Source organism: Acanthochromis polyacanthus, chromosome 14 (assembly GCF_021347895.1).
Source record: "Acanthochromis polyacanthus isolate Apoly-LR-REF ecotype Palm Island chromosome 14, KAUST_Apoly_ChrSc, whole genome shotgun sequence".
Classification (NCBI taxonomy): Eukaryota; Metazoa; Chordata; class Actinopteri; family Pomacentridae; genus Acanthochromis; species Acanthochromis polyacanthus.
This window is the reverse complement of record NC_067126.1, coordinates 702,307-729,600: the sequence shown is the minus strand read 5'-3', so window position 1 is coordinate 729,600 and position 27,294 is coordinate 702,307. Positions and strand designations below refer to the sequence as shown.

At 39.9% G+C, this 27,294-nt stretch overlaps 1 protein-coding gene and 1 long non-coding RNA gene across 43 annotated transcripts in view; one reads left to right on the top strand and one right to left on the bottom strand.

Annotated features, from left to right (window-relative positions):
* Positions 1 to 2,444: 2,444 nt before the first annotated feature.
* The window catches only part of LOC127537214 (NACHT, LRR and PYD domains-containing protein 12-like), a 153,219-nt gene continuing 128,369 nt past the window's right edge, over positions 2,445 to 27,294 (bottom strand). For 25 of the 40 annotated variants that reach the window (XM_051959267.1, XM_051959275.1, XM_051959277.1 and 22 more), the window contains 5 exons: positions 8,813 to 8,986; positions 5,439 to 5,612; positions 5,092 to 5,268; positions 4,616 to 4,662; positions 2,445 to 4,465 (listed from right to left, as the gene is read on the bottom strand). In XM_051959267.1, coding sequence (XP_051815227.1) covers positions 3,933 to 4,465; positions 4,616 to 4,662; positions 5,092 to 5,268; positions 5,439 to 5,612; positions 8,813 to 8,986 — 1,105 coding nt within the window. In that variant the 3' untranslated portion in view covers positions 2,445 to 3,932. The remainder of the gene's footprint in view (positions 4,466 to 4,615; positions 4,663 to 5,091; positions 5,269 to 5,438; positions 5,613 to 8,812; positions 8,987 to 27,294) is intronic. The other 15 variants (XM_051959270.1, XM_051959279.1, XM_051959293.1 and 12 more) reach the window with 5 other exon arrangements.
* On the top strand, positions 17,351 to 25,828 carry LOC127537220 (uncharacterized). Of its 3 annotated transcripts, XR_007946844.1 has the most exons (4): positions 17,351 to 17,600; positions 23,174 to 23,245; positions 23,804 to 23,947; positions 24,510 to 25,828. It is a non-coding gene; the product is annotated as an uncharacterized LOC127537220 (long non-coding RNA). The 3 variants fall into 3 exon arrangements; XR_007946846.1 differs by lacking the exon at positions 23,174 to 23,245 and having other exon boundaries at positions 17,358 to 17,600; XR_007946845.1 differs by lacking the exons at positions 23,174 to 23,245; positions 23,804 to 23,947; positions 24,510 to 25,828 and adding exons at positions 19,153 to 19,399; positions 19,583 to 21,934 and having other exon boundaries at positions 17,360 to 17,600.

Genomic DNA, 27,294 nt, shown 5'->3' with positions numbered 1-27,294 from the left:
GGTATTTGGGATGTCAGGTGGGAAGGACAGGGGTGAGGAAGGAGCCCTGACATAATGAGTGTGTCTGTGGAAATACCACAAGGTGACCATGCTAGCTGCAATTAAGGGTGTATTGCACATTTTATGTTGTTTTTGAAGAATGGAATATACTAAAAAGCATTAATTTGATGGTTTGAGGTCATATTGATCCGTCACAAAAGTTTTGGAACAAAGTTTTATGGACTGATGAGACCAAGATTAACCTCTACCAAAGTGATGGAAAGGCCAAAGTATGGAGAAAGAAAGGATCTGCTTATGATCCAAAACATACAAGCTCATCTGTGAAACATGGTGGAGGTAGTGTCATGGCTTGGGCTTGCATGGCTGCTTCTGGAACAGGCTCACTAGTCTTTATTGATGATGTAGCTCATGTTGGTAGCAGCAGAATGAATTCTGATGTCTACAAAACTATTTTGTCTGGCAATTTACAGAAAAATGCATCCAAACTAATCGGGAGAAGCTTCATCATGCAACAAGACAATGACCCAAAGGACACTGCCAACACAGCAAAGGACTTCATCAGGGGGAAAAAGTGGAAGGTCTTGGACTGGCCAAGTCAATCACTGGACCTTAACCCAATAGAACAAGCATTTTACCTCCTGAAGAGGAGACTGAAAGGAGAAACCCCCAGAAACAAACAAGAACTGAAAGAGGCTGCAGTAAAGGCCTGGAACAGCATTTCTAATGAAGAATGCAACAACCTGGTGACATCAATGGGTCCATGCTTGATGCAGTTATTGCAAGTAAGGGTTATGCCACAAAATATTAAATGTTATTCACTTTAAGTTAATTTAATAATGTCTGTTCCAATACTTTTGCTCACTTGAAAAGTGGGTGAGTTTAAAGAAAAGGTCATCTTTCCTGGGTTGTTGAAGACATCCAGATGTAAATACCATGAAATAAAAGCTGGAATTCTGAACTTTTGTGTCATATTCATCTTTTTATCTGAAACCCAAATGTCTTCAGTATACAACAAAAACAAAGGAACTGAACTTGCTGTTCCAATACTTTTGGAGGTGACTGTTAGTCATGAGTTTCCAGTGACTCCTATAACTCTAATTTTAAAACATGTCTTTGTAGCAACAAAGCATCGTGTGTTTTGGTTCTTTCATAGATTAGAAATATGACAAAATCTATTGGGTCATAAATATACATAAAACAACTTGAATTATCAGTTGTGTTGATGTAGAAAATTGTGTTAATCAAAATTTCTTTGTGACATGGTATCTCAACTTCTCCTGAGTGATTACGATCGCCAACAGCTGCTGACTCCTCTGATCCAGTTTAAATAGAACCCATTAGATCCACTCACTAGACTCAAACACTACAGTGGTAAAGTCTGAGGAGCTCAGCAAAGATGTGAAAAAGCAAATCATTGACGTGAATTTTCAACATCATAACAGAATTCCTAAAATTCAGTCATGACTCTTGGTTTTTGATGACAAAACAAGAGTTTCAGTGGTCCCATCTTTCTACCACTATAAAACATTTCTGGATGCATCACTGTTCATGTGGATCCTGCTGCTATTTTAAGTTGTAGATATTTAAGCAAACCATGTGTTTTTGTTGTTTCATAGATTTATTAAAGGTTGTCTGTAAATATGACAAAATCTACTGGGTCATAAATATACATCCAGAAACTTGAATTATCAACTTTGGTCACATAGAAGTTGTGTTCATCAAAATTTCTTAGTTTCGTGACCAAGCATTCTGACAAAGACCCCCACAACTATCACCAATATGGAGAATAATAGAAAAAGATAGCAACTTTCATTATATCATTTAAAGGAAGAAACTTGTTTTATCTTGGGGAAATGGTCAGAATGAAAGCAGCTGAAGATATCTGGGCTATGAAACACCTGTTGACAGGTGAAAGCCTGTTCAGATAAATGGTCCAATGGGACTAAAACTGCAGCCACTTCATGGCCACAGGAAGCTACATTTGACACCAATGCTTGTGTGGGAATGGAGGTGCTGATTAGAAAGCATGAATTAAATCTAACAGCAGCGGTTAGGAGAGACTGAAGACCTTCACCACTTCCACACTGACTGCAGATGTAAAGAGACAGGAAATGATGAGTCAACTAAATGTGACGATGCAGTAGAACGTTCAACTCACATCTATCCTCAATTAAAAGCAGGACTTTAACTGGACTCTGCTACATGTGCTGCAGCTCAGCAGGTGTTGGTGGTGAGAGGACAGAAGATGAAGAGGACGATGACTCACAAGTGGACGGTGTGTCTGAATAAAGCCACTGATGAAGTAGTGGAGGAATCTGAGACAGAGGATGAGGAAGTGAAGAACTCAGAGTCAGGATTTTTACCAACAGCCCATTATTCTTCTCCCTCACACATATAACTGCTCCCAAAATTTTTCTTCTGGTACAGATAACCCACACCACAACTGATGTTCGACCAGTTTTTATTCTTTTCTTTGCCACAGCAAATGTTCTTGTCACCAGCAAAGACCATGAAAAACTAATATAAAGTAAGTCACACAAACATAAATATATTGTCAGCACAAAATAAAAACACAAACTGAAACAAACTTTTAGTACAAAATAAAATTACAATCACATACCGTGTGCGCCTTCTGACCAGAAATTTTGGAATTGTTAAGGTCTTTCAATGTTCTTATTATTTCCACTTAAAAAGCTTCCGTTTTACTGTGTCTTGCTATTATCAGTAACTCCTGTCAGTGTACAGTTTTTTTTCTAGTTGATCATGTGAACACCACATGCTGTTCACTAAGCGCAATACACACCTTGACCACTAGGCGTCAATAATACTCGAGAGAATTCACATACATTTCTTTTTTTCGCATACATTTCAAAACAAAATTTTTCTCTGCAATAACAGAAAAATCTTTACAAAGAAACGCATCCTGTGCAACAGCTACAACACACAAGATGAAGGAAGTTCTCATTTCATCACCAGAACAGGACTTAAAAGCTCAAATCAGGATGAAGTCTGGGTGCACAAAAACTGATTTTTACTGGACAATAATGTGTGAAAGTCTGTCAGCAGTTTGTAGTTTCACTGCTTCCTCTCTGATTTCACACTTTGTGCAGCTCAAATGGTTTTAGTTAAAGTGAGCGTCAGAGGAACACCACATCCTGATTTTCACTCTCAACATTTGACTGGAAAAAGACAGAAACACCACATTTGGGTCCTGGAATAATCACAACTTCCATCTTTGAAGAGGAAGAAGTTCACAATGAATAATTTAGAAGGATTTCAGAAAGAAACAGATTTAATCCATGAATGTGAAACATGTTTCTGAGGGACAGAGTCATGGAGAGACCATAGACTGTATATATAGTGGATGTAGCATCTGGCTCCAGAATTGAAGCCAACCCGGAAGTGTCAAAAACTTGCAATATCACGCCGTCCGCTAGGGTTGGCTCCAAAAAGCTTTTGCTCCATAGACCCCAATTCATTTTTGGAAAAAATAAAATTTGATAGACTGATTTTCCACAGCTCAGGATTTTTTTCCCCGTTAGTTTTCATGGTCAAAATGAGAGATCAGTTGGCCGATCTTAAAATAAATCAATACTGAATTTTAAATAAATCGTTAAAGTTGGCGGAGCCAGGGGGCGTGGCTATACTTGATTGACAGCAACAGAAGCCTCTGCGGTAAAATGTGGGCGGGATAAGAGAGTCCTCAGCTAATCCTGCCCCTAGTTGCTCTCCGGTCCAGTCTGTTTGATGACGCTTTTTACGTCACTGGCTCCAAAAGATCCAAAACGGCGACCAGGAAGTAGCAAAATCCGGGCTTCATTTTCTCGGCGTTGAAACCAACGGGTGACGTCACGGTTAGTTTACGCCTGGGAGAGACTGAACTATCTGTTCAACACTGTTTCTCTAACAGGAGGAGACTCTGGAGACTGAACTCAGCACAGAAACACTGAGGAACCAGACCACGAGAACCAGACCCCAAATCCAGGATAGAGAGGTTCATTGAATGTGGTGTTGAAGGTGTGGAGGTGGATCAGAGAGTCAGAGGAGACTCTGTAGAAGGACAGAGTTCCAGCAGGAACGTCCACATAAACTGAAACTCTGTGAGAGACTGAGGAGGAACTGATGGGTGTTCCTCTGTGATTGTGCCAGACAGAGTAACCATCATAATCAGAGCAGATCAGACTCCAGGACTGATCATTAGATCCAAACACACAGTCAGCACTACCTCCTCTCCTTCTGATTCCTCTGTAACTCACTGATATATGAACACCTCCTCTCCACTCGACCTCCCAGTAACAGCGACCAGTCAGACCAGTTCTACACAGCAGCTGAGACCACTGGTTAAACCTGTCTGGATGATCAGGATATGACTGATCCTCCATCACAAATGTCACCTTCCTGTTTTTGTCAGACAGTTTCAGGTTTCCGTTTACTGTGTTTGTGTCGACTGTGAGTTGACAGGAATCTGATGGAGAGAACAAACACAACACAGCTGCAGTTATTGATGGATCATGTGATCAGTATTAAAGCTTTGATGATGACCTCAGAGATGTGACACTTTGAAGATGCTTGAATGTGCTGCTTTGTTTCCATCAATCCATTCAAACACACTTACACTTCCTCAGACCTGGTGTCAACCATCGGACTCCAGCAGGCGTCACCCTGAAAGGAGGAGGACGGTCAGAGCAGCAGAGACTCTTTCAGCAGCACACATGGACGTTACATGGCTCTCACACTGTTCCACTGATAAAGGACCAGTCCAACATGGAGACACAGACACCTGAATGCAGCATCTCTAAAGTCCTGTCCTGTGCTGGTCACGTTCCAGCTCAGTTTACACTCATTATTCAGCTTTACTCATTTATGTTTCCTCTTTTCATCTAGCTAAGCTATCAGGTTGTCCTGCTTCCTGTCTTTGAGCTAAGCTAGGCTAACAGGTTCCCTGTGTGTCATGTTGATGTGCTAAACTACGCTAACAGTTTCCTCTTCCCTTCAGTCATGGTGTGTAGCTGAGCTAACAGTGTTCTTCTACTTCCACTCTTTGTGTTAAGGTCGACTAAAAGGTTCCTGAGAGTGTCTGTCTGTCTGTACCTGAGAGTTTCCAGTCTACAGTGTGGATCCTCCAGTTTGTCCAACAGCATCTTCTCTCCTGAGTCTCCTGGATGGTTGTAGCTCAGGTCCAGCTCTCTCAGATTATTTGAGGGGTTGAAGCTCAGAGCTGAGGCCAGAGAAGCACAGCCTTCCTCTGTGACCAGACAGCCTGACAGCCTGCACACACAAAACAACACAAACCTGACGGACAACACTTGGATGGATGTTTCTCACTCTTTGTTTTCTTCTTTGTCTTTCAGCTACATTTTAGTGCAGATTTGATGCGTCTGAAGCAAATAAAGAATCAATCTTTCATTTTCTTTCACTTTCAAAGTGTGAATCCTGACCTGAGAGCTTCCAGTTTACAGTGTGGACTCTCCAGTCCAGCAGAAAGACTCTCCACTCCTGAATCCTGCAGGTTGTTGTTAGTCAGGTCCAGCTCTGTCACACTGGAGGACTGGGAGCTGAGGACTGAGGACAGAGCTCCACAGCTTCTCTCTGACAGATTACAGCCACTCAGTCTGAAGAGACAAAGATAAGTAGAGAAGTAATACATTACCAGTATTTCTGTCCTGTTAAAAAGACAGCAGTGAATTTAAGAACAAATACATCCCACTATGTCCAGCATACAGCAGCAGTGAGGACAGTCCTCTGCAATATTATATAAAGGTGAAAATAGTTCAAAGTGTAACACGTTACAGTAATAAGATTACTTTGAAGCCGAGAAGTAAAGTATTTGATAAGATTAAAAAAAAACCAAACTGACAGTTTAGATTCACTAAATGAAGAATACAGATCAACAAGAAGAAATGAATCCAATAAAGGTCAGCATTGTTCATTACTGTGATTATAATGTTGGATTTTTTCACTAATTTCTTTGTCCACCTTTATTTTTGATTCTGATTTGATTATCTGATGTTACAGAACAAACATCTTGTGGGATACGTTAATATTTATTCAAGCATTTGTCCATGTGTACAAATAATAAGTGGAGATGTATTTATATCAGCCAAGTTCTATGTTATTCTCAAGGAGATGAATACGTTTTCCTCTTTTCTTGAATATAATATGTAACAGTGACTGTACAAACAGCTGTGTTATTACTAAACTATTAGTCTGGATAGCATAAAGCCAAAAAAACTGCTCAGTTCAAGCGGATGCTGTGTACAGTGAGTCATCACAGAGAAGCCATTACTTGAAAACCTGTCCTTTCTGTATTTACAGAATAAAGTTGTCCCGTTACACATACGTCCATGCCTTTGTCTTCATGTGTGTAACATATATATATATATATATATATATACATATATATATATATATATATATATATATATATATATATATGTATATAAGGAAAAGGCATGTGGTACTATTTTAAATTGGGCCTGTGCTTCTCATGAACAATAATGAGAAAGACCACATGAAGCTTTGCTTATTTTACATCAACGTTAGCTAATGTCAGCTCTGCCGTGCTGCTGCTGCTCACTTGGATGAGAGAACTACTGATGTGACAGAGGAGTGTCCAGCTCAAATTATGCTCCCTGTCTATGAAAAAGGTACGTCTCACGTATGCAACTTGGCCTGGCAACATAGACACTTCATTTTAGTGCCAGTTTTTAGAATTAAAACACACGATTGCAGAATAAATGTGTAACTTGAATATAAATTAAACTTAATATTTCTATATCACAATTTTAGCATTGTGAGTTCCCTCTTCTATGGCTTGTTCAATCACACAATCTTTCCCACACTGGGTGTACTTAAAAGAAAAAAATACACACCTATCAACTTTCTGAAAATGATTGTAATGCCACTGTTAAAGTAAGAAAATGAACTGGTGTGGTCATTTAATATCATATCTTTGTGTAACTATTTGAAAAACATGGTTGCCATAATGCTCCTGTTATGCATTGTGCTGATTCATTCATTTGTGTTTTTAATATGGTACATGTAGACGTTTCATTAATTCATAAAGGTTACTTTTCTGTTCATCTTACACTGTAAATAAGATGTTTTTTTTATATGATTCATTGTTTTATGACCAGATGTCTTTATCATTTATAGATTGTTGGAGTACAAGGCGGGGCACGAGAAAGATAGCAGCAAACTTTGTGATCCTTTACACAGAAGAGTTCATGTCTACAGTCTACATTCACCAAGGCAGCGAGCCATCACTGAAGCCATTGGCAAACATTTAATAGTTGGATGTAGTGTGCTGCTTCCATTTGTGGAAAATGGACATTTTAAGCACTTTGTAGTGCTGACCTTTAGTCAAGGCCCTCCAGCAGTCTCTGATGAAAAGATTCTCTGGAATCTTTCTAAAAACAAACATGGCAGAAGAAAGTGAAAGAGAGGAACCTTTGACTATAAAGTGTACTTTTTGGTTACCCTGTTGGATCCACAGTTTGGACTTGGATGGATCTGGACGTTACCATTGGAGGAAATACAACATCAGTGAAGAAGGCAAGAGATGAAGTGAAGAAGTCACTGACAGGTTAGTATACATTCTATTCTGCTGAAAATATTATACCATTTAAAAACCCTAAAATAGTCATAAAATGTTTAAACTATATTCATTGTTGTCATAAAAATACTATAAAATTGATGATCACTTGAATCTGACATGGTCTTTGTATATAACCTACCAGGACCTTAATATTTTTGTGTGTCTTTGTTTATGTTTTTCAGACACTTTGACCACAGAAGTGGAGAACATAATGAACAGTGAAGAAGATGCAACAGAATCAGGAGCCATGAATGTTTATCTATCCAGTGCTTCACCACCAGCCAAATGTTCATGCCTTCTGTCCCACTACAAGGCTCACAAGAACCGCAACTTGACCCAGGATTCAAGTATTGGAACACAGATTGGAAAGTACTTTGAAGCCGGACTCCAACACTGACAATGGACTTGTCTTTTGGGCAAAAAACCGAAACAGGTTTCCTCAGCTGCACAAATTGGCACTGAAGGTGCTGACAGACAATAGAAACTATGAAATATTTGTTTGAAAGGTTTCATATTGATTCTTTGTTTATAGTTGCAGATAAGAGTATTACAGGCAACCTTATACTTGCCTAAAAACTATGCTGAAAAACTGTTGAATACAATCGTTAAATGAAATTTGGTATGGTCTCAGTCTTGACTTTGTCTTGCTTTGTCTTGGCCTCGACACACTGTCAAGTCTTGGTATCAGTTTAGGTGGTCTCAACTACAACACTAGCAGTAAGTACACCTATCAGGTGATCAGGAATCACAGAGTCATCAGGATAAATTAGAATCTCTGCTCATGAGAAGGTGGACTTTTCAGGTGGTCAAACATTTGAACATTGTTCTCCACATCTTCTCCTTCCTGCTTCTTGTCCAACAGCTGAACTGCAGACTATAGTCACTCAACAAATATCAAACACTAAAGGGCTGTTCTGATGTTTCCTTTTCATTGACGTCTATCGGAAACATTCTATTTTGTAAAATGGTGGAAACAAAAACAGAACCTGGAACCAAGACAGTACAGGTTCTTACAGGTTCTGTGATACAGGTTCCAGGTTGTTAAGTTCCTGTAGTGGAAGAGGCCTCATTAAGAGAAACTAGTGCTAAAGGTCAGTAACAGAACTGATGTGAGTCATACAAATACAGAAAACCTCCCATCTCAGCTGTTCTGCTCATTATGAATAAAAACACATTTTAAATGGTCATCAGTTGAACAGGTTGATGAGTTCTGACCTGAGAGCTTCCAGTTTACAGTGTGGACTCTCCAGTCCAGCAGAAAGACTCTCCACTCCTGAATCCTGCAGGTTGTTGTTAGTCAGGTCCAGCTCTGTCACACTGGAGGACTGGGAGCTGAGGACTGAGGACAGAGCTCCACAGCTTCTCTCTGACAGATTACAGCCACTCAGTCTGAAGAGACAACAAGCAGATTAGACTGATGAAACAACAGCAATATTAAAAAGTATCCTCAGTCTCCAACTACTTACAGAACTTTGTTGGAGGTTTTGACCACTGGCAGCAGCCTCAGAAGAGCCTCTTCTGAAGCAGAGTATTTCTTCAGGTCAAACACGTCCAGATGTTCTCCTGATGACAGTAAGATGAAGACCAGAGCTGACCACTGAGCAGGAGACAGTTTATCTGTGGACAGACGTCCTGATCTCAGGGACTGTTGGACCTCCTCCACCAGAGAAACATCCTTCAGTTCATTCAGACAGTGGAACAGATTGATGCTTCTCTCTGCAGACACATTCTCACTGATCTTCTTCTTGATGTATTCCACTGTTTTCTGATTGGTCTGTGAGAGACTTCCTGTCTGTGTCAGCAGGCCTCGTAGGAGATTCTGATTAGTCGGCAGTGACAGACCCAGGAGGAAGCGCAGGAACAAGTCCAGGTGTCCATTTGGACTCTGTAAGGCCTCGTCCACAGCTGTCTGGTAGAAACGAGCTGATTTACTCTGGAACAGTTCAGACCGATGAAATGTTGTTTGTTGTTGTTCTTCCAGCAGGTTGACTCCAGAGTTGATGAAGGTCTGATGGACATGAAGAGCAGCCAAAAACTCCTGAACGCTCAGATGGACGAAGCAGAACACTTTGTCCTGGTACAGCCCTCTCTCCTCTTTAAAGATCTGTGTCAACACTCCTGATTACAGTGAGGCTGCTTCCATATCGATGCCACACTCTGTCAGGTCGGACTCATAGAAGATCAGGTTTCCTTTCTGCAGCTGCTCAAAAGCCAGTTTTCCCAGAGACTCAATCATCCTCCTGCTGTCTGGACTCCAGTGTGGATCTGTCTCAGCTCCTCCATCATACTTGACTTTCTTGACTTTGGTCTGAACCACCAGGTGGTGGATGAACATCTCAGTCAGGGTTCTGGGCAGATCTCCTCTCTCTCTGCTTCTCAGCAGCTCCTTCAGAACTGTAGAAGTGATCCAGCAGAACACTGGGATGTGGCACATGATGTGGAGGCTTCGTGATGTCTTCATGTGGGAAATGATGCTGCTGGCCTGCTCCTCATCTCTGGATCTCTTCCTGAAGTACTCCTCCTTCTGTGGGTCGGTGAACCCTCTGACCTCCGTCACCATGTCCACACAGTCAGGAGGGATCTGATTGGCTGCTGCAGGTCGTGTGGTTATCCAGAGGTGAGCAGAGGGAAGCAGATTCCCCCTGATCAGGTTTGTCAGCAGCACATCCACTGAGGTGGACTCTGTAACATCAGTCAGCACCTCATTGTTGTGGAAGTCCAGAGGAAGTCGACACTCATCCAGACCGTCAAAGATCAACACAACCTGGAAGTGTTCAAAGCTGCACATTCCTGCTGCTTTGGTTTCACTGAAGAAGTCATGAACAAGTTCCACCAAGCTCAACTTTCTCTCTTTCAGCACATTCAGCTCTCTGAAAGTCAATGGAAACATGAAGTGGATGCCCTGGTTGCTTTTGTCTTCAGCCCAGTCCAGAGTCAACTTCTGTGTTAACACTGTTTTCCCGATGCCAGCCACTCCCTGTGTCATCACTGTTCTGATTGGTCCATCTCTTCCAGGTGAGCCTTTAAAGATGTCTTCTGCTCTGATGCTTCTTTCTGCTCTGTCTGCTTTTCTGGATGCTGCTTCAATCTGTCTGACCTCATGTTCATCATTGACCTCTGCAGTCCCTCCCTCTGTGATGTACAGCTCTGTGTAGATCTCATTCAGGAGGGTCGGCTGTCCTGCTTTAGCGATGCCCTCATACACTCTCTGGAACTTCTTCTTCAGACCACATTTAAGTTTACGTCTACAAGCTGGAGCAACAAGTTCTGAATGAAAACACAAGAAAGAAACAGTGAAGTAGAAGTAACCTGGATATTAAAGCACCAAGTACCAATAAAGTGAAGGTGACAGTTTGTTCCCCTAAAGACTGATTGTGTGAAGATGTTCTGAGATTTCTGAGATATTTTGGACTCCTGTTACTCTTTTGCACTGTTCTGAATATCCTGCACTAAATCTGCCACTTTATCTCATGGTCGTGTTTACATTTCACTCAGTTCTGCTTTTCTCAGTTCTTAGTTGTTGCTTGGATGTAGTTTTTTTTGCTTCCTTGTTCTTAGTTTACCTGTTTTTTGCTCTCTGATTCTTAATTTATGCAGGTTTTTTTGCCTTTTATATCTTATTTTGTACATTAAATTACTAAATTTATACTATTTATTTTATTTCAGAACCTTCTAAGTGTTTATTTAATGTCTACTGTTGCATGAAGAGAGAGTACCGTAATTTTGATTCTTGGTACGTCATGTAGCTACATATTGAAGAATTGACAATAAAGCTGACTTTGACTTAGTAAATGTTCTGTTGATCAGCAGCTTCAGTCTTTACACAAATCCTCTTACTGCTCTGCAGACAGTCAGCCAGCTTCTCCTGCTTCATCCTCCTCAGGAACAACACTGTCATCTGCTCAAACATCTCTCTGCTGCTCCTCTCATCTTCATCATCTCCCTCCACCTCCTCCTCATCCTCCCTCTGACTCTCTGAGCATTCTGGGTAATCTGGACTCACAACCTTCTGCATCTTCTTCAGCTCCTTCTTCACAAAAGTCACCATGTTGTCCTCCAGCAGCTGGAACAGAGAAATGTGTCAATGAGTCCATCAGAGTCAAATCATGGAGCCAAACATCAGATCCATGTTGGACACACTGACAGTCCACTGGTCTACAAAGAGCAGCATGGAGACGCCTGAACACAGCAGATGGAGAACAACTTGTTGTCCATGAACTCACCATGAATATGGAGTCCAGGTGATGCTGCTGGTCAGACTGAGCTCTGGGAACCTCTGAGTTCTGCTGCTCCACTCTGTGGATCAACATCAACAGTTAACTCTCACTTTATCACACAGAGACAAACACCAGCTGAAGGTCCATGATGTTCATTAGAGATTCCAACATTAGTCTGTTTTCCACTGCAGGAACTTTCTGTTCATTTTGGCTCATCATCAATCTTTGTTCTGACCACAGGAACCGTCTCTGTAGAACCTCTTTCAGGACTGTTTATAGGAGTTAAAAGTTCCTCCTCCAGGGTTGGTTCTTCTGAGAGAACCTGGAAAACTGCTGTGTAGGTCTTGATGCTGACTGATTAAACTCAGAAAGGACAACAAGAACCATTTTTCTGTCCTCTCCATCCTCATGCACCATCAGTCATCTCCATCAACAATGTAAAATTCACCTGATAGGCAAATATATAGGCTAACAAACAGGCTAAGATTTAGGATAACAAGGCTTGTATGATCCCAGAACTGGAGTTTTGTCCAGCAAAAACTGTTTCTTGATATTTTAGTGAACTCAGAGTTCTTGCTGTGATCCACCTGCTTCTGTTTTTAATGTCTCTGTGGATCATGTTCACGTTATTAGCATCATTTCTTCAAAACATTTGTTCTGTTTGATGAGGAGCCAATCTGCTGTAAAACTAGCAGCTCTGACACCTTGTTATGAACTTCTTACCTCTCTGCAGTAGGAAGTTGTTCGACTTTAAATCTAATAGGAATATCCTTTGACCAGTCACTCTTTAAGGATACACAGCTGGATGCAGGTCCAGGTCCAGAGGACTCTGGTCTCTGATGGATTCTGTAGAAAAAGAGGAAGATCACCCTGAAGTAGAATTCCCTTTAAATTCTTTCACACTGTAAAAACAGAATATTTGAGAAAACTTAAAATTTCAAGGCCCATTTCCTTTTGCACCAAAATTTTTGAATTGTCTTGACGATTAGCTAATTCATTGTCCAAAGTCGTATTTCATTGTTGCACCAATTATATTTACATTGTTCTGTGAATAGTCACGACTATTAATTCTTCATTTGGCTAATATAAACTTGTTTATTAGCTGAATAGTGTGATTCACGGAACTCCCAAAAGCTAAGCAACTCCAAGGTTTTTGTCAGTAACATTTCTCATCTTTTTTCTGGTTTTGTTGAGAGGCAGGATAGTGGGGAGAAGAATGGTGGAAGGACCTGCAACAAAGGGCTACGAGCTGGATTTGACCCCATGACCACTACGTATTGCCCTTGTTGGTAAGTCATCCACTTATTCTGCTGAGCTACATACAGGGGATGGTAGCTGAATTGTAGGTCAAGGGGGGAAAACATGAGGATTTGTCCCTGCTGTGTATTCTGGGAAACCCTGTGTTTTTTTTCCGATTTTGTTGTATCAACAACAAATTACATTTTCAGCTTATTCACAATTACAAATTTAGACATAAGGTACACACAACTGGTCTGATTTGTATTTTCATGTCAAGTATAGCTATTTTAATTTTCACGTTCAAACAAATCAGAATACCAACTCTGCTGAACAGACTGTAGTTTTCTTTTTTACAGTGTAGAAACCATGGTGTCAGGATCTCTGCTCCTCCTTTCCCTCTCTAACCTTCTCTGAGAACGTCTTCCTTATCAGCATCACCTGAGCAGAGTCTGGTTCTCCTGCCTCCAATCAACTCTACTCTCAATCAGTCTCCAGCTCAGACTTCACTCTCTGTCAGACCATCAGTCTTGACACATCCCTCCACTGGTTTCCCTGCATTGACCTCATTCATTCCTGATTCAGTGTGTTCTTGTGTTTCTGGTTAGTGTTCTCCTGTAGTCTTGTTCTACTTGGTTCTGTTCAGCTTTAGTCTTTGTTTGCAGTTCAGCTGTTATGTCTCCAGTCATAGTTTTGTGTATTTTGCGTTTCGTTTGCCTCCCTTTGAGTTTCATGTTTTGGTGTTCAGCTTCTGTTAACTTAGTGTTTAGTTTGGTTTTGCTTCTTCTCTTGTTCTCTGTAGCTCACTCCCTTGTCTTGTTTGGTTTACCTGATTGTACATAGCTGTGCCCCTGGTAATTTTACATCCTGTCAATAAACTTCTGGTTTGCTTGTTCTCACTAGTCGATTCTCCCTCACCAAGAGAAGTCGTGACACATGGAGGTCATAGCAGAGTTTCAGAGTGATTTAATGTTGAAATATATTTGGAACAATGACAGAACATTTTACACAAGTTAGTACTTCAATGTCTTTGAATAAGATGTAAGTTAAACATTAATGTTACACTAAAGCTGTAATCAGTGATGAGGCCTTCATGCTCATCAAGGAGGGATGATAGTTCCAGAACTTTGCTTTTTCACCTCCATCACTCACTGATGGAACAAGTCAGTTTGTCTGAACTTTGTAGTCAAGAACATCATGTATTTTCTGTTTTATATCACTTCAGGTGGTGCTAAAAAACACTGTGTTGCTGAGCCTCATGTGTAGACCACAGCATGTAAACTTAATTTAAATAGTTCTAATTGTCTCCTCAGGCTGACTTGCTGTGTCCAGTAGGTGGCGCTGTGACTATAACTCAGTGCTGAGATGTAGTTGTCCTTCAATAAAGTCACAATTCTGTTAATTTTGCATCAAAGAGCTCTTGAGACGACACCGACCACATCTGAAGTTGTTCTGATTAGTTCACTGTATTGAAGTAAAAACTCTGAGGGGAATGGAGAGAAAGTTGGATTCATTTGAATTCCAACTGCAACAGCTGTCCTTTCAATGCACTACCTCTGACATCTCTACTATTGCAACACAAGTTGACTTTTTAGAAAATCAGAGGCGACGAAATAATGTCATTATTGATGGTTTGTCTCAAGAAAATGATTTTTGAAACATGGTCAGACTCCGAAAAGAAGGTCCGGGATTTCATGACCAGCATGCTGAAGATTGATGCAAAATGTATAGAAATAGAAAGAGCCCATCGTATTGGTAATCTGAAGCAAAATATTGGCAAAACAAGGCCAATTGTGGTGAAATTTTTGCGGTACAAGGACAAGGAACTTATTTTGTCAAAGGCAAAAGCTCATCTTAAAAAGACTGGCATTTATGTCAATGAGGATTTCTCTGACCGTGTCAGGAGGAAGAGAGCTGAGCTTCTCCCAGCCATGAAACAGGCCAGAGAAAAGGGAAACTTTGCTGTTATTAGCTATGACAAACTCATAGTTAAACCCCGTCAACTCCACCAGATGGCAGTGAACAGCGGAGTTTGAACTTATCTGCCCTGCTTGGAGGAATAACATCTGAGGTACAATGTTTCTACCTTCCCCTCCTTAATATGGCATCTTTGTTTGAAAACAATCATGAAGAATCATCTGCTGTAAGTTATTTACAAGAAAACGACCCAGATTTTAATTGTCTTTCTCAGATAAATCCAAATCTTGGTTCATCTGAATACTACAGTGAGTTGGAAATCAAGAATATGATTAACTCCCTTACCATTAACAATGAACACTCTTTTCTTCATATTAATGTATGCAGTCTTGGCAAACGCTATGATGTTATAACCACTTGTCTTGAAAATCTAGACTTTACGTTTAATGTGATTGGGTTTACTGAAACCTGGTTAACTGAGAGCACTGCAAGTGTCTTCAGATTTATAGATTACAATCATGTATTTAGATGTAGAGAGGATAGAAGAGGTGGGGGTGTTTCTCTATTTGTAAGGCCCAGTTTATTGTATATTGAAAGAAATGATATTGAACATTTATTTAAAACCTCTGCTGAAGTAGTAGCCATTGAAACTAAGCAAGAGATAATCCTTTGCATTTACAAACCACCTGATTGCAACACTTTTGAGTTTATTGCCAGTACGTCCAAGGCTCTGAAGATCATATCCACAGAAGGGAAAAACTGTTACATGATGGGGGACTTTAATATAAACATCGGAAACTGTGAGATAGATTTAACAAGTAAGGAATTCATTGATATCATGTATTCCCACAGCTTTTATCCTATGATTACAGTACCCACCAGAGTGACAGCTACATCAGCAACTCAAATTGATAACATCTTCACAAATGTCTTGGATAAGAGGACCAAATCTGGTGTCCTGTGTATACATGTGGCTGACCACTGTCCTATTTTTTTAGTAACCCTATCTGACACTAAACAGAGAGTCCCTCTGCAAAATACTAAATGTAAAAGACATTTTACTGATGCAAACAGAAACAAATTTATTAAGGCTGTCAACCTTTTGCAATGGAGTGACATTATTGAAGTAGATGACACACAAAGAGCTTTCACAATGTTTACAAAGAAACTTGTTGATGTATTTAATTTATGTTTTCATCTTCAATCTGTGACTCCTAAATTTGCTCGTATAAATCTGTCTGTATTTAGTATTCCATACAGAGGATCCAAAATATGGAATCAATTACCAACCTGGGTCAGAGTCCTTTCACAAACCAAATTTAAAGCAGCTTTTAAAGCACTGCTTTTGAAAAAGAGTAATTTTCCATATGGGATATCCTACTAACACCTGGTTTGTCTTTGGTCAATATGTTTTAATGAGGTAATATTTACCCTGTGTATAACTTTATGAAGTGTTGGCATGTTATTTGTCACATTTTTATGTATTTATATAATGGTCTACCTGAGAAGGTTTTTATTTTTTATTTTTTTTGGAGGCTGTCTTCTTTCAAACCTCTTGAGGGTTTTTTGGCAACCTTCCTTCACATTTTTAATGTAAGAAATGTGAATTGTTTGTTTAATTTTGTGTGTGAAAATTAAATAAATCAAATCAAATCAAAACTTGAACTATAGGAGGCGCTATGGAGCCACGCTGCCACACAGACACCAAAGAACCATAAAAAATAGAGGCATGAGTAAACTTTCAGGAGATTTAAAGCAGCAGAACAAAAGCAATGACATTAATATTAAGAATATTAATAATAATAGCAACATATATGAGAGAACACTAAGCTCTGATTACATGAGATGAAAACTAATGTGGATTTAAGAAAACATCTGACAAAGGACTTCTGGAAAATCAGTAAAGAGGTCATTTAAAAGTTTATGTTCTGAACATCTTACCTCTCTGCAGCAGGATGTTGTTCTCCTTTAAAATTAGGAGGATAATCCTTAGACCAGTCACTCTTAAAGGACACACAGCTGGATGCAGGTCCAGGTCCAGGTCCAGGTCCAGGTGGATTCCTGTGAATAATGATGCAGCAGTGATGTGATGCTGAGCTCTGACATGCAGCAGAGTCCTGGACAGTTAGAGATGGTGGTCTCACCTCTGAGCTTTGCTCTGGTTCTCCTGTTCCCCACACAGAGAGCTTTTAGAGGGAGGGACTCCCTCCTCTCTGTCCTCACACTCATCCATGATGCTCAACTCACAGCAGCTCACACACACTTTCTACCTTCACCTGCACAGGAAACAAACATCATTCATCCACTCAGATCCTCCTGGAAAAGATCAGCTGCTGCACTTCTACTATCAGTCCAGCAGATGGAGTCATGGAGCTGCAGAGACAAGAGTCCCTATATTATCAGAGTAGCGACAACTGGGGATTTGAAGCCATTTTTGTTTCCATTCACTCAATATGGGACGCGCAGCGCGAGGTGCACATTCATGAAAGCTAGCTATTTGTGGATTGTTTACTGATTCCAAGACATGTTTTGGACAAAATATTTTACTGGCTTGTTGTGTCTGGATGTCCAAGGTTGGATTATGGCCTTTTTGTGGAATATTTTCATCTGTGACTTGTTATGAGGATTCAAAGGTGAATTTTGCTGTTTACGTTACAAATGTGTTTATATTACCCGCTGTGGTAATCACATCTGAAAGTGGTTTATACCGGCGGATTCATGAGAATCTAAGCTTTCCATGGGTGTATAATGTTTCTATCATCGAGTTTGCAGCTTCGGTCATTTTAATAAAATACATTTGCACATACGGACCGCTTAAGTTTAACGGGGTTCATGCGTCTCCATGCATGAAAATGGTCAAAGTCAAAATAACCACAACTGCCTAAAATCACATCAAACTTTTCTATCTGTCATTCACCCAGACATCATAACATGAAAGTACATACATGGGACTAACCTGGCCATCCCACTCTCTGGACTTTATTTTCCCACAGTTTCCTTCTTTCACTATTACCAGGAAATCCAAACATGAGTAATCCCTTCTCCGATCGATTTACGCACCCAAAGGCACAACAGCCCGTCATTTTTCAAGTATTTAGGAAGCGAAAAAGGACCTAGAATTACACTCTGCGGTGTAAACAGCGTTAACAGGAAAACCCGGCGTTCATGAATAGGAAACAAAATGGCGCCTATAGATCACGTGATCAAAATTTTTTGGACCCGTCATGTCGATACTCTGATAATATAGGGACTCTAGCAGAGACTCACGAAGAAACCCAAAGTAAAAAAAGACACGACGCAGTGTGTATTGTGAAGAAACAAAGAAACATCAGCAGCTGATCAAACTGACTGAAGTCAGTCAATAATATAATATAAATACTGACTGATTACAGTGAGTCAATAACTTGATAATCATATTGATCGATGTTTAAACAGCAGTGATCCAGAGTTTGTGGTGAAATAAGAAGTGAACATGTAGAAACATGACAGAGCAGAAACAAACAGCAACATTACTGAAGTTAAAGCAGCAAACAAAGCGAACTTACACTTTATTCAAAGCGCTGAAGAAGAAGAAGAAGAAGAAGAAGAAAGTTTTCAATCGACTCCTGGAGGCTCAGATGTGATCTGTTCCCCGAAACCAGTCAGGACTTCGCTAATGAGGAAGCAGTAGGCACAATTTTGCAATGAGAGCACATTTTACAGACTGATTTTTCTGCTTCCTGTTTCACATGTTGGATTTTTGGACCCAGAGACGAAAAAAAGATTCTCAGAGGGCGGAGCTGGAGAGCAGTGATTGGTCAGAGTGACTGAGACCCAGCTGTATGTCTAACCACAGACTGCTGGACTTCTCAAACCACCACGTCCTACATGTCAGTTACATGTTTCCACTTTGTTGAAAACTACCAAATGGTGTCCTGTCTACTGGATAGTTTTGAGTTCAGTGACAGACACACTTCTGAGAATTTAGCAGAGGAGCTGCTCAAAGTGGTAAAAGACTGGAATGTGGAAAACAAAGTGGTTTGCTGTGTTAATGACAATGCAGTTAACATACCTAAAGCACTGAAAACCCTGAAATAGACCAACCACCCATGTCTTGTACACAATTAACCTGTTTGTAAGAGATGCTCTGAAGGTGATGAAGCCCACTGTGGACAAAGTAAAGACGATAGTGAAATTCATCCACAGGAGCACAACAGAGAAGCTCAAATCTACCCAACGACAGATGAGCATGGATGAGATGAAGCTGAAACAAGAGTGTGTTACCAGCTGGAACTCCACCTTCCAAATGCTACAACAGATTGTGGACTCCAAGGATGCCGTCATCTCCATCCTGACTGTTATCAAAGCACCTGTTGATCCTCTGAGTCCAGAGGAATGGGAGGTTCTGCAGGAGGCCATGAGAGCAGGTCACTGTGGAGATCAGTGCAGACAGGTACAGTGTACAAATATTACCATGTTTTTAATATTGTTATTATTATTTTTCAGTTATCATGTTAAATAGTTGTTGTTGTTGCATTATTAGTCTGAAAAGACATGACCAGAAATATAATAATAGATACTATTAAATAAAGAAAAGCATTTTAACACTTTTTTTCCTCTTTTTCAGCTGTTACAGCCTCTAAAATGTTAATCCTGTGTTCTGCAGAGACTTCCAGCTGACCAGCAGACCAGAGGAAACACATTGAAAGTGAAGGAGTTAGTGGCTGCTCTTTGATCATCCATGGAAAGAAAATTCCACAGATTGGAATATAACACTGTTCTGTCAGAAACCTCCCTTCTTGGCCCAAGATTCAAAAAGCTGTCCTTCAGTGACAGCAGAGCGGTTGATGAAGCTCTTCAGAGAATAACTGCAGCAGCAGAAAGATCCAACCAGTCAACTCCACTACAGCAGAACACGGACAAGAGGAACCACAAGCATCTGCTGTTTGGAGGTTCTTTGAAGAACAAGCAACTTGTGACACTACAAGAAGGAATCCATCAGCAGATGGAATGCTGGAAGAATGATCATAAAGAAGTGTTGGTTGGAGTCCAAGAGTTCAGTCTACCTAGTGTTAAGGGACCAACAAAGAAATTATTTTATTAATTGTGTAAAGGTGTAAACATTATTTGTTTAGCGAGAGACAGTACTTCTATATCCTAAGAAAGTACCAGAAATGCACAGAAAGTAGCTTTAAATACATTTCTGAAGGGAAACAACAGTGCGCTGTATACTGTACAATAGAATGGAAAATTATAAAACTCAGCTATAAAATACTAGTCTTCTCATGTCTTTTGAATCATTGCTTCGACCCACAAGATACATAACCTGCAACGACAATAACAAGAATAAAATGAAATAATAGATATAAAACAAAGATATGAAGAACATATTAAACTCTAACATATGTAGGACAGTATGCAAGCAAGTGGGTGTAACCTGCCTAAAGAAGGATTAAATAATAATTTGTATTCATTTCTGACCATTGTTTCTTTACACCTTACATTTATAAGTACTGTGAGTTTTATTTTGAAAATAGGAACTTTATTTTGGGTGATACCGGAGGTAGTATGCAAAAATATTCGCCGCAGCTTAACATCGCTAAATCATGGACTGATCACTGCTTCTGTTTCTCCTGTGAGGGTTAAAAACGAGAGTAAAAGGTGTGAAAACCTGCTTGTCTTGCACAAAAACAAAGAAATTATTTAGTAAATGATATAAACTGATTGAAATTCCACTCTAGAAGTTAGAGAACCATTGAAGAAACACTTAATTGTCCAAAACCACCTTCTTGGTAAGCTAGTTCCTGCATGTTCCTAATGAGTGTGTCTGTGGAAATACCACGAGGTGACCATGCTAGCTGCAATTAAGGGTGTGTTGCACATTTTATGTTGTTTTTGAAGAATGTAATGAACTAAAAAGCATTTAGTTGATGGTTTGAGTTCATATTGATCCGTCCTTTATCGCTATAATAAGCACATTGTGAGACTTTTACACGGTGAAGTGCCGAGTCACCTTCCTATGTGACTGAAGGTTAAAGATATACTCAGTAGAAAGTAATAGTGATCATACAGTTGCTCTTCATTGTAATTACAGTTGGTTAAAATGGTATATTCTGACACTATGAAACATTTATTGTCAAAATAACGCTGGTTATCTACGTGTAAACTATAGTATTTTGTTTTCCTAATAAAAAAGATAGATTTTAATGTTGTACAACACTTTGAATGAATCTCATTGGATAATATTCCATCAGAACCTGGACTATAGAGCTGTTCTGTAAATACAGGTCAGGTCTTATTTGATGGGAGGAAAAAGTGAAGCTCCAGTCCTGGTGTCCAACGAGGCTGAGCAGAGATCCAGTTGATGGAGAGCCTCCCAGTCCAACTTTGAGCCTCCACCACACCATTCAGAGGATTCTGTGGTAGGATTGTGTCAGTCCTACTGACCGACACCAACCAGAGTCTACTTTGGATACTTTTCTCTGACTTTGACTTCCCCCTGACTTATTGACCTGAACTTTGATTGGATCCACAACAAACCAGTTCCAGAGAAACATCTTCAAATGAACATTTTATTTTTTTCTTAGTTCATTGGGCCCATCGGTGTTGCATTGTAATTATGTTATAAACTGTTCAAATAGTTTGTCAGAACTAAGAAGTTCACAGTAACAACTTCTATCTGTGTCCTGTGGTTATTGCTATTACTCCTAGCTCCTACCAACCTAGGTAGCAACGTGTACAGACCCAGAAGTGGGTTACATGTGCATGGACTTTACAGATGTATTTCTCACATGTGCAGCACATGATATTTGTTTTAACCCTGAAAACTGCACTGATGGCTTCAGCAAAGAGAGAACTGGTGGTGCTGTCATCTGCAGCACCTTTATAGCCTCTGAACTCATTCCTCGTTAGTAAACGATGCTTTCTCATGCTTTCTGCGGGGCATTAAAAATCATTAAATTGAATTCTCAGTGGCATTAAAAATGATTCCTGCAGTTTCCAAGAAAAAAAAGATAATATATAATAATAATATAATAATAATAATAATATATAATTATAAACTGCGATTTGCCATGTCCATCTGTGTAAACATGTGAAACCATTGCGATAATTGTTCCGGCTGATTCGGTACGATTTCTGTAAAACCGGATGTTTGGAAAGTGACGGACTGGACCAGGTAGAGGAGAGCTGGGAAATGGGGAAATGTAAATTCCAGCAAAAATGTCTAGAAAACGTTAGAGTTCCTGTATAGAAGAGTATCGACATGACGGGTCCAAAAAAAATTTGGTCACGTGATCTATATGCGCCATTTTATTTCCAATTCATGAATCCTGGGTTTTCCTGTTCATGTTGTTTACATCACAGAGAGTAATTCCAGGTCTTCCAACGCTTCCTAAATACCTGAAAAATGACGGTCTGTTGTGCCTTTGGGTGCACAAATCGGTCAGAGGAGGGATTCCACATGTTTGGATTTCCCAGTGATCCTGAAAGAAGGAAACTGTGGGAAAATAAAGTCCAGAGAGTGGGATGGCCAGGTTAGTCCCATGTATGTACTTTCATGTTATGAGATGAACATGAGAGAGATGAAAATAGATAAAAGAGAGAGGTGAAAAGATATATGAAGAGAGAGAGAGAGGAGGATAGATGAAAAGAGGGAGATGGGAGATAAGATGAAGAGATAGAAACATGGAATAGCTTGAAGATGAGAAGAGAAGAAAAAAGTTGAGATGAAGAGAAATGAAAAAAAGATAAAACGTAAGATGAGACGATGGAGAGAACCTATATAAGATGAGATGATGAATGAAAGAGATGAGAGATGATATGAACACTAACTGAGAGAGATGAAGAGAGATCGTTAAAGAGAGAGAAGGTAAAAACAAAGAAAAATGAAGGAGATGGGGGCACCAAAAGAATATACCAGAATGCTGAAGCAAATTGTTTCGCATTGCTCAAATAAGTCTACATAAGTGTCCCTTCCCCCTTTCTGTTTCTCCTGTCTTCATACACAAATCTGTCCTCTAAACTGTAAAAAAAAAATCATTATTATTGATAAGCAATCATCCTTTTTTACTTTTGAACGATGACTAGAAAACTTAGAATGTAAAAATCCAAATAAAACACAAAGCGCGCTAAGCGAGTACACACAGTCACGGGTGCATTAGTGCTGGCACAGTGAATGGAAACAAAATGGCTTCAAATCCCCAGTTGTCACAACTCTTCTTTACAGGTACTCTAGAAAACGTGGACTTGAGAGAATGGCTACAGCCCGTTGGTGGTCAAGATGGAGAACTACATGGAGGTCAGCAGTTAATTAATGTTGGGAGCTGTGGATCACACACGATACACAATTCACTCAGACTGCCTTCTCCTCGTGGAACGTTGAGAAACTGTTGAGAACAATCCACTTTGTTTTTCAAAATGTCCCTGCAAGAAGAGAAGATTATACCAAACTTACTGGCTCATCTCTTGTTCCACTCCCTTTCTGTGGACACAGATGGGTGGAAAATCTGCATGTTGCAGAAACTTCCATTGAGGTACGGCCAAAGCTAGAAGTGTTTGTGGAGGCGGTTCATAGAAAAGAGCGACCAAACCCTGGAACCTCCTCTTTTGAGTCTATTCAAGCAGCAACTGCAGATCCCCTGAATTCAGACAAACTTCAGTTTTTCATGGTGATCTCCAGGACTTTTTGTCCATTCTTTACAGAATAGCAGACTGATGAGCCAGTCCTGCATTTCTGTGCAGATATTTGACAGAGTTGATGATGTAATAATCTCTGCTTCATTTAAAACTGATGTTTTTCATTTTATCTTTGAAAGTGGCTATTCTTGAATTGTTTTTGTTGTTTTTCATTTTATAGAGTCTGGTGAGACGTTTGATCAAAAAGGAGCTGCTCCAAGACATCACTTCCTTTCAGCTGACCAAACCTGACCCTGATGACCAGAAGAACTGGGTCAGTGCAAGCAGTGCTGACACTGGTTTGGGTGCTGAGTCTGTCTTTAAGGTAATGAACTTGTTCTTGTTTTTAATGTTTACTTATAAAACGTTAAATATGCTGCATTAATTCCTTATGTGTTACTTCCTGGATGTGTGCTGTCCCTGCTTGGTACGCTCTTCAAAGCAAATCAAGTAACAGAGTAGGTGACCTCACTGCCCTCAGATTTAGAAAGGACTGCATAAGGTTCCTCTCCACAATTGTTAAGTTCAAGAAAAGAGCCCTTTGAAATACCCCACTGTCAGGCAGATTGCATGCTGGGACCCTCCATCATGAGCAGAGACCCAGAATGGTGAAAGAGAAAGATGAAGTCTGTAGTGCAAAGATTTCTGCAGGACAAGCAGTTGATCAGAGGGATTTCTGCTGCTAGGAATGTTACAGGGAGAGTTTCAAAATAAAGGTTATGCACAGCTTTTTATGCATGAACTGTAAATCTATGTGTTAGTCTTTCTGATGCTCAAACTCAAATTATACAAAAGTTTTATCAGTATCCGTACCAATGTGACGTCTGAATAAACCATTCATTTAAGCTGATGAGATTTAATGACTGTTTTTGTGTTTCCTGTTGCAGGTGATGCTGTTGTGCAACAGTTTGACAGCTTTCTCTCTCTGCATGGCAAAAGTGAGGAGTTCCTCTCTTTCAAACCCATGGAGCAACAACTTGATGCTTTTCTTCATGACACTTTCAACCAGTCTTATCCTGAGCTCCAGAGTGTCCTTCAACGCCTCCTGCTCCTATCTGATGGGCAGCTACAGTAGAGAGAGGCTTCTCTGTGAACAGGGAAGTAGAGACTTGCAGCATAAAAGAGGAAACCGTTGAGGCCCAGAGACGAGTCTGTGACCACGTAAGAGCTTGTGGGGGTGTTCTTAATGAGTTTGTGACACAGTGATGATTCCAAAACTTCTACATGCAAATTAGGTCTTAAGAACGGATACACTGACCAAATGTTTGTATCACTGATTAAGAAGGACTCCAGAGACTTTAGCTATGCTAATGGCCAGCTGAAAAGGCATCTAGTGTGCAGGTTTCCACAACTACTCTTTGTGAAGCCACGAATAAATAACTTGTGAGCTGGTGTTGAGTGAAACAGAATGGACTCCTCATGTCTTATATCACTGTGCATGTCCTGATGCTTCCAAAAGTTCTGAAACAGAGCCAGAAACTACTGAAACGGACACTGGCAACCATTTGTTGAAGAGGGCACTGTCAGATAGTCCTTCTGTTCAGAACTGGCCTCCATCTGAAAAGGATCTTGATGATAAGGCAGTTTCAAAGGCTGTTCCTGGGTTCTGTTCAGTTCTTTAGCCTGGTGTTCAGGTGAAACAGATGAGGGTCCACCACTGAACGTGTTCAAACAACTGGGGAGAGCTGGAAGAAACTGGACTCCATTCATATGGAATACTCTTCCCATAACTCCTGACTCTATTCTTCAGACTGTCTCATGCTCTTGTAAAAAGTCTGGCTGCACTCATGTCAGTGTGCGTGTCATGACAACAACCTCAGATGCTCAGAACTGTGCCAGGGTTTGAACTGTGAAAATGTAGAAGAAAACGATGAGATGGAATCCACAAATGCCTACGATATGGATACTGACACTGAAGATGAGGATGATGAAGCTTGATGAGTTCATCTGTCAGACTCAGACTCAGCATGAGCACATGCTGCATGAACATGAAAACTAAGATGAACTAACTGCATGTTTTGGTGTCTTGGACTAAACAAACCAGCATCCATGTGTTCTGTTTGAAATGACGACTAATGAACATCAATAATGAATAATCTATTTCCTCTTAGGGATGTGCAGTAAGTTTTTGGTGTGATGTTTGTAATGTGGGCATCATCTCTCCATTTCAGATTAAATCTGTTGATTAAAGTTGTGTTAAATTGCATTAGTGCTCATGTTTTAGTCTGAAATGAGTTAATGTCTACTTTTAGGAGGCAAAAAGAACTTTCTCTGGAAGCTCTCACCCCAAAATACACAATAGTGACTGTGTTTTGAGCAAACCTGCCATTTTTCAATGATATAAAATCATAAAAATGATTTTTTATTGTTTTTGGTCTGTAGAGGGTTAATGTGCAACTTTACACTGACAAACGTTCATTTTTGTAAAGAGCGCCCCCTACTGACCCTACAGAAAGTCTGTTTTCTGAGTTCCCTTGATGGTCAAATAAACTCTTTTCCTCGGGTTATTATCAAGGCATGCCCCACAGCCTGGAACTTCTATATCCTAAGAAAGTAGCAGAAATGTACAGAAAGTAGCTTGAAGTATATTTTTGAAGGTAAACAACAGTGTACTGTACTACAATGGAATGGAAAACTAAAAAACTACAACAACAAAATACTAGTCCCCTCACATCTTTAGAATCATTGCTCCCACCCACAAGGTGCATAACCTGCAAAAATAATGAGAATAAAATAAAATAATAGACGTAAAACAAAGATGTGAAGAACATATTAAACTCTAATTAGCATGTGTAGGACAGGATGCAAGTGTGTGTGGAACCCGCCAATAGAAGGTTAAATCATATTTTCCACAAACTTCTGCTCATAATTTCTTTCCACCTTAACTTTATAAGTACTTTGGGTTTTATTTTCTCGTTTACAGGGACCAACATCCATCGCTGAGGTACCGACATCAGACTGACAGGGTTTGTGATTTAAAAACACGCGTGTGCTCGTTCACTGCAGAACATGACTTGTAGTTCACCAGATCTCAGCCACTCGTTAATCTGTGTAAGAAACAGTGTGAAGATCAAAATGCTTTGTCAGAAGTGTCCGTGTCAAACCAGCAGATTGGTTCCATAAGTACACATGGCATAGCAGCAGCATTTAAGAAAAGTCTTTGTGAAAAGCTCAATAAATGTGTTTTCATTGGATGTTGATGAAGCCACTAGCCAGAGCTGGACAACAGTCTGAATGTGCTTGTTGGTTTTTTGATGATGATGCTTCCAGAGTAACTCAACATCTGCAAACACAAAAGTGAACATTGCCTCAACACTAACGGAAGAAGTAAAAGATGTCAGAAAGAAAGAAGAAATAGATCGCTGACCAGTTCTTGTAGCACCATCAATGTTTTTTAATTGAACTGTAGTTTTCTGTAGTAATTTATATTTGTTGATTTATTTTCTATTTTCTTATTTATTTCAGATTATTTCAGTTACCAGTTCTTAGAGCACTTTAATGTTTTGTTGTTTTTATTTGAACTGAACTATAGTTTGCTGTTATAAACTATATTTTTATATATTTAGCTTATTTTTTGCACTGTAACTGTTTACATAGTTGTATTTCAGAATAAATAGTGCACATATTGTTAAAAGGTGAATCAATGTCCTTTTTCCACGTCTTTTACTGACT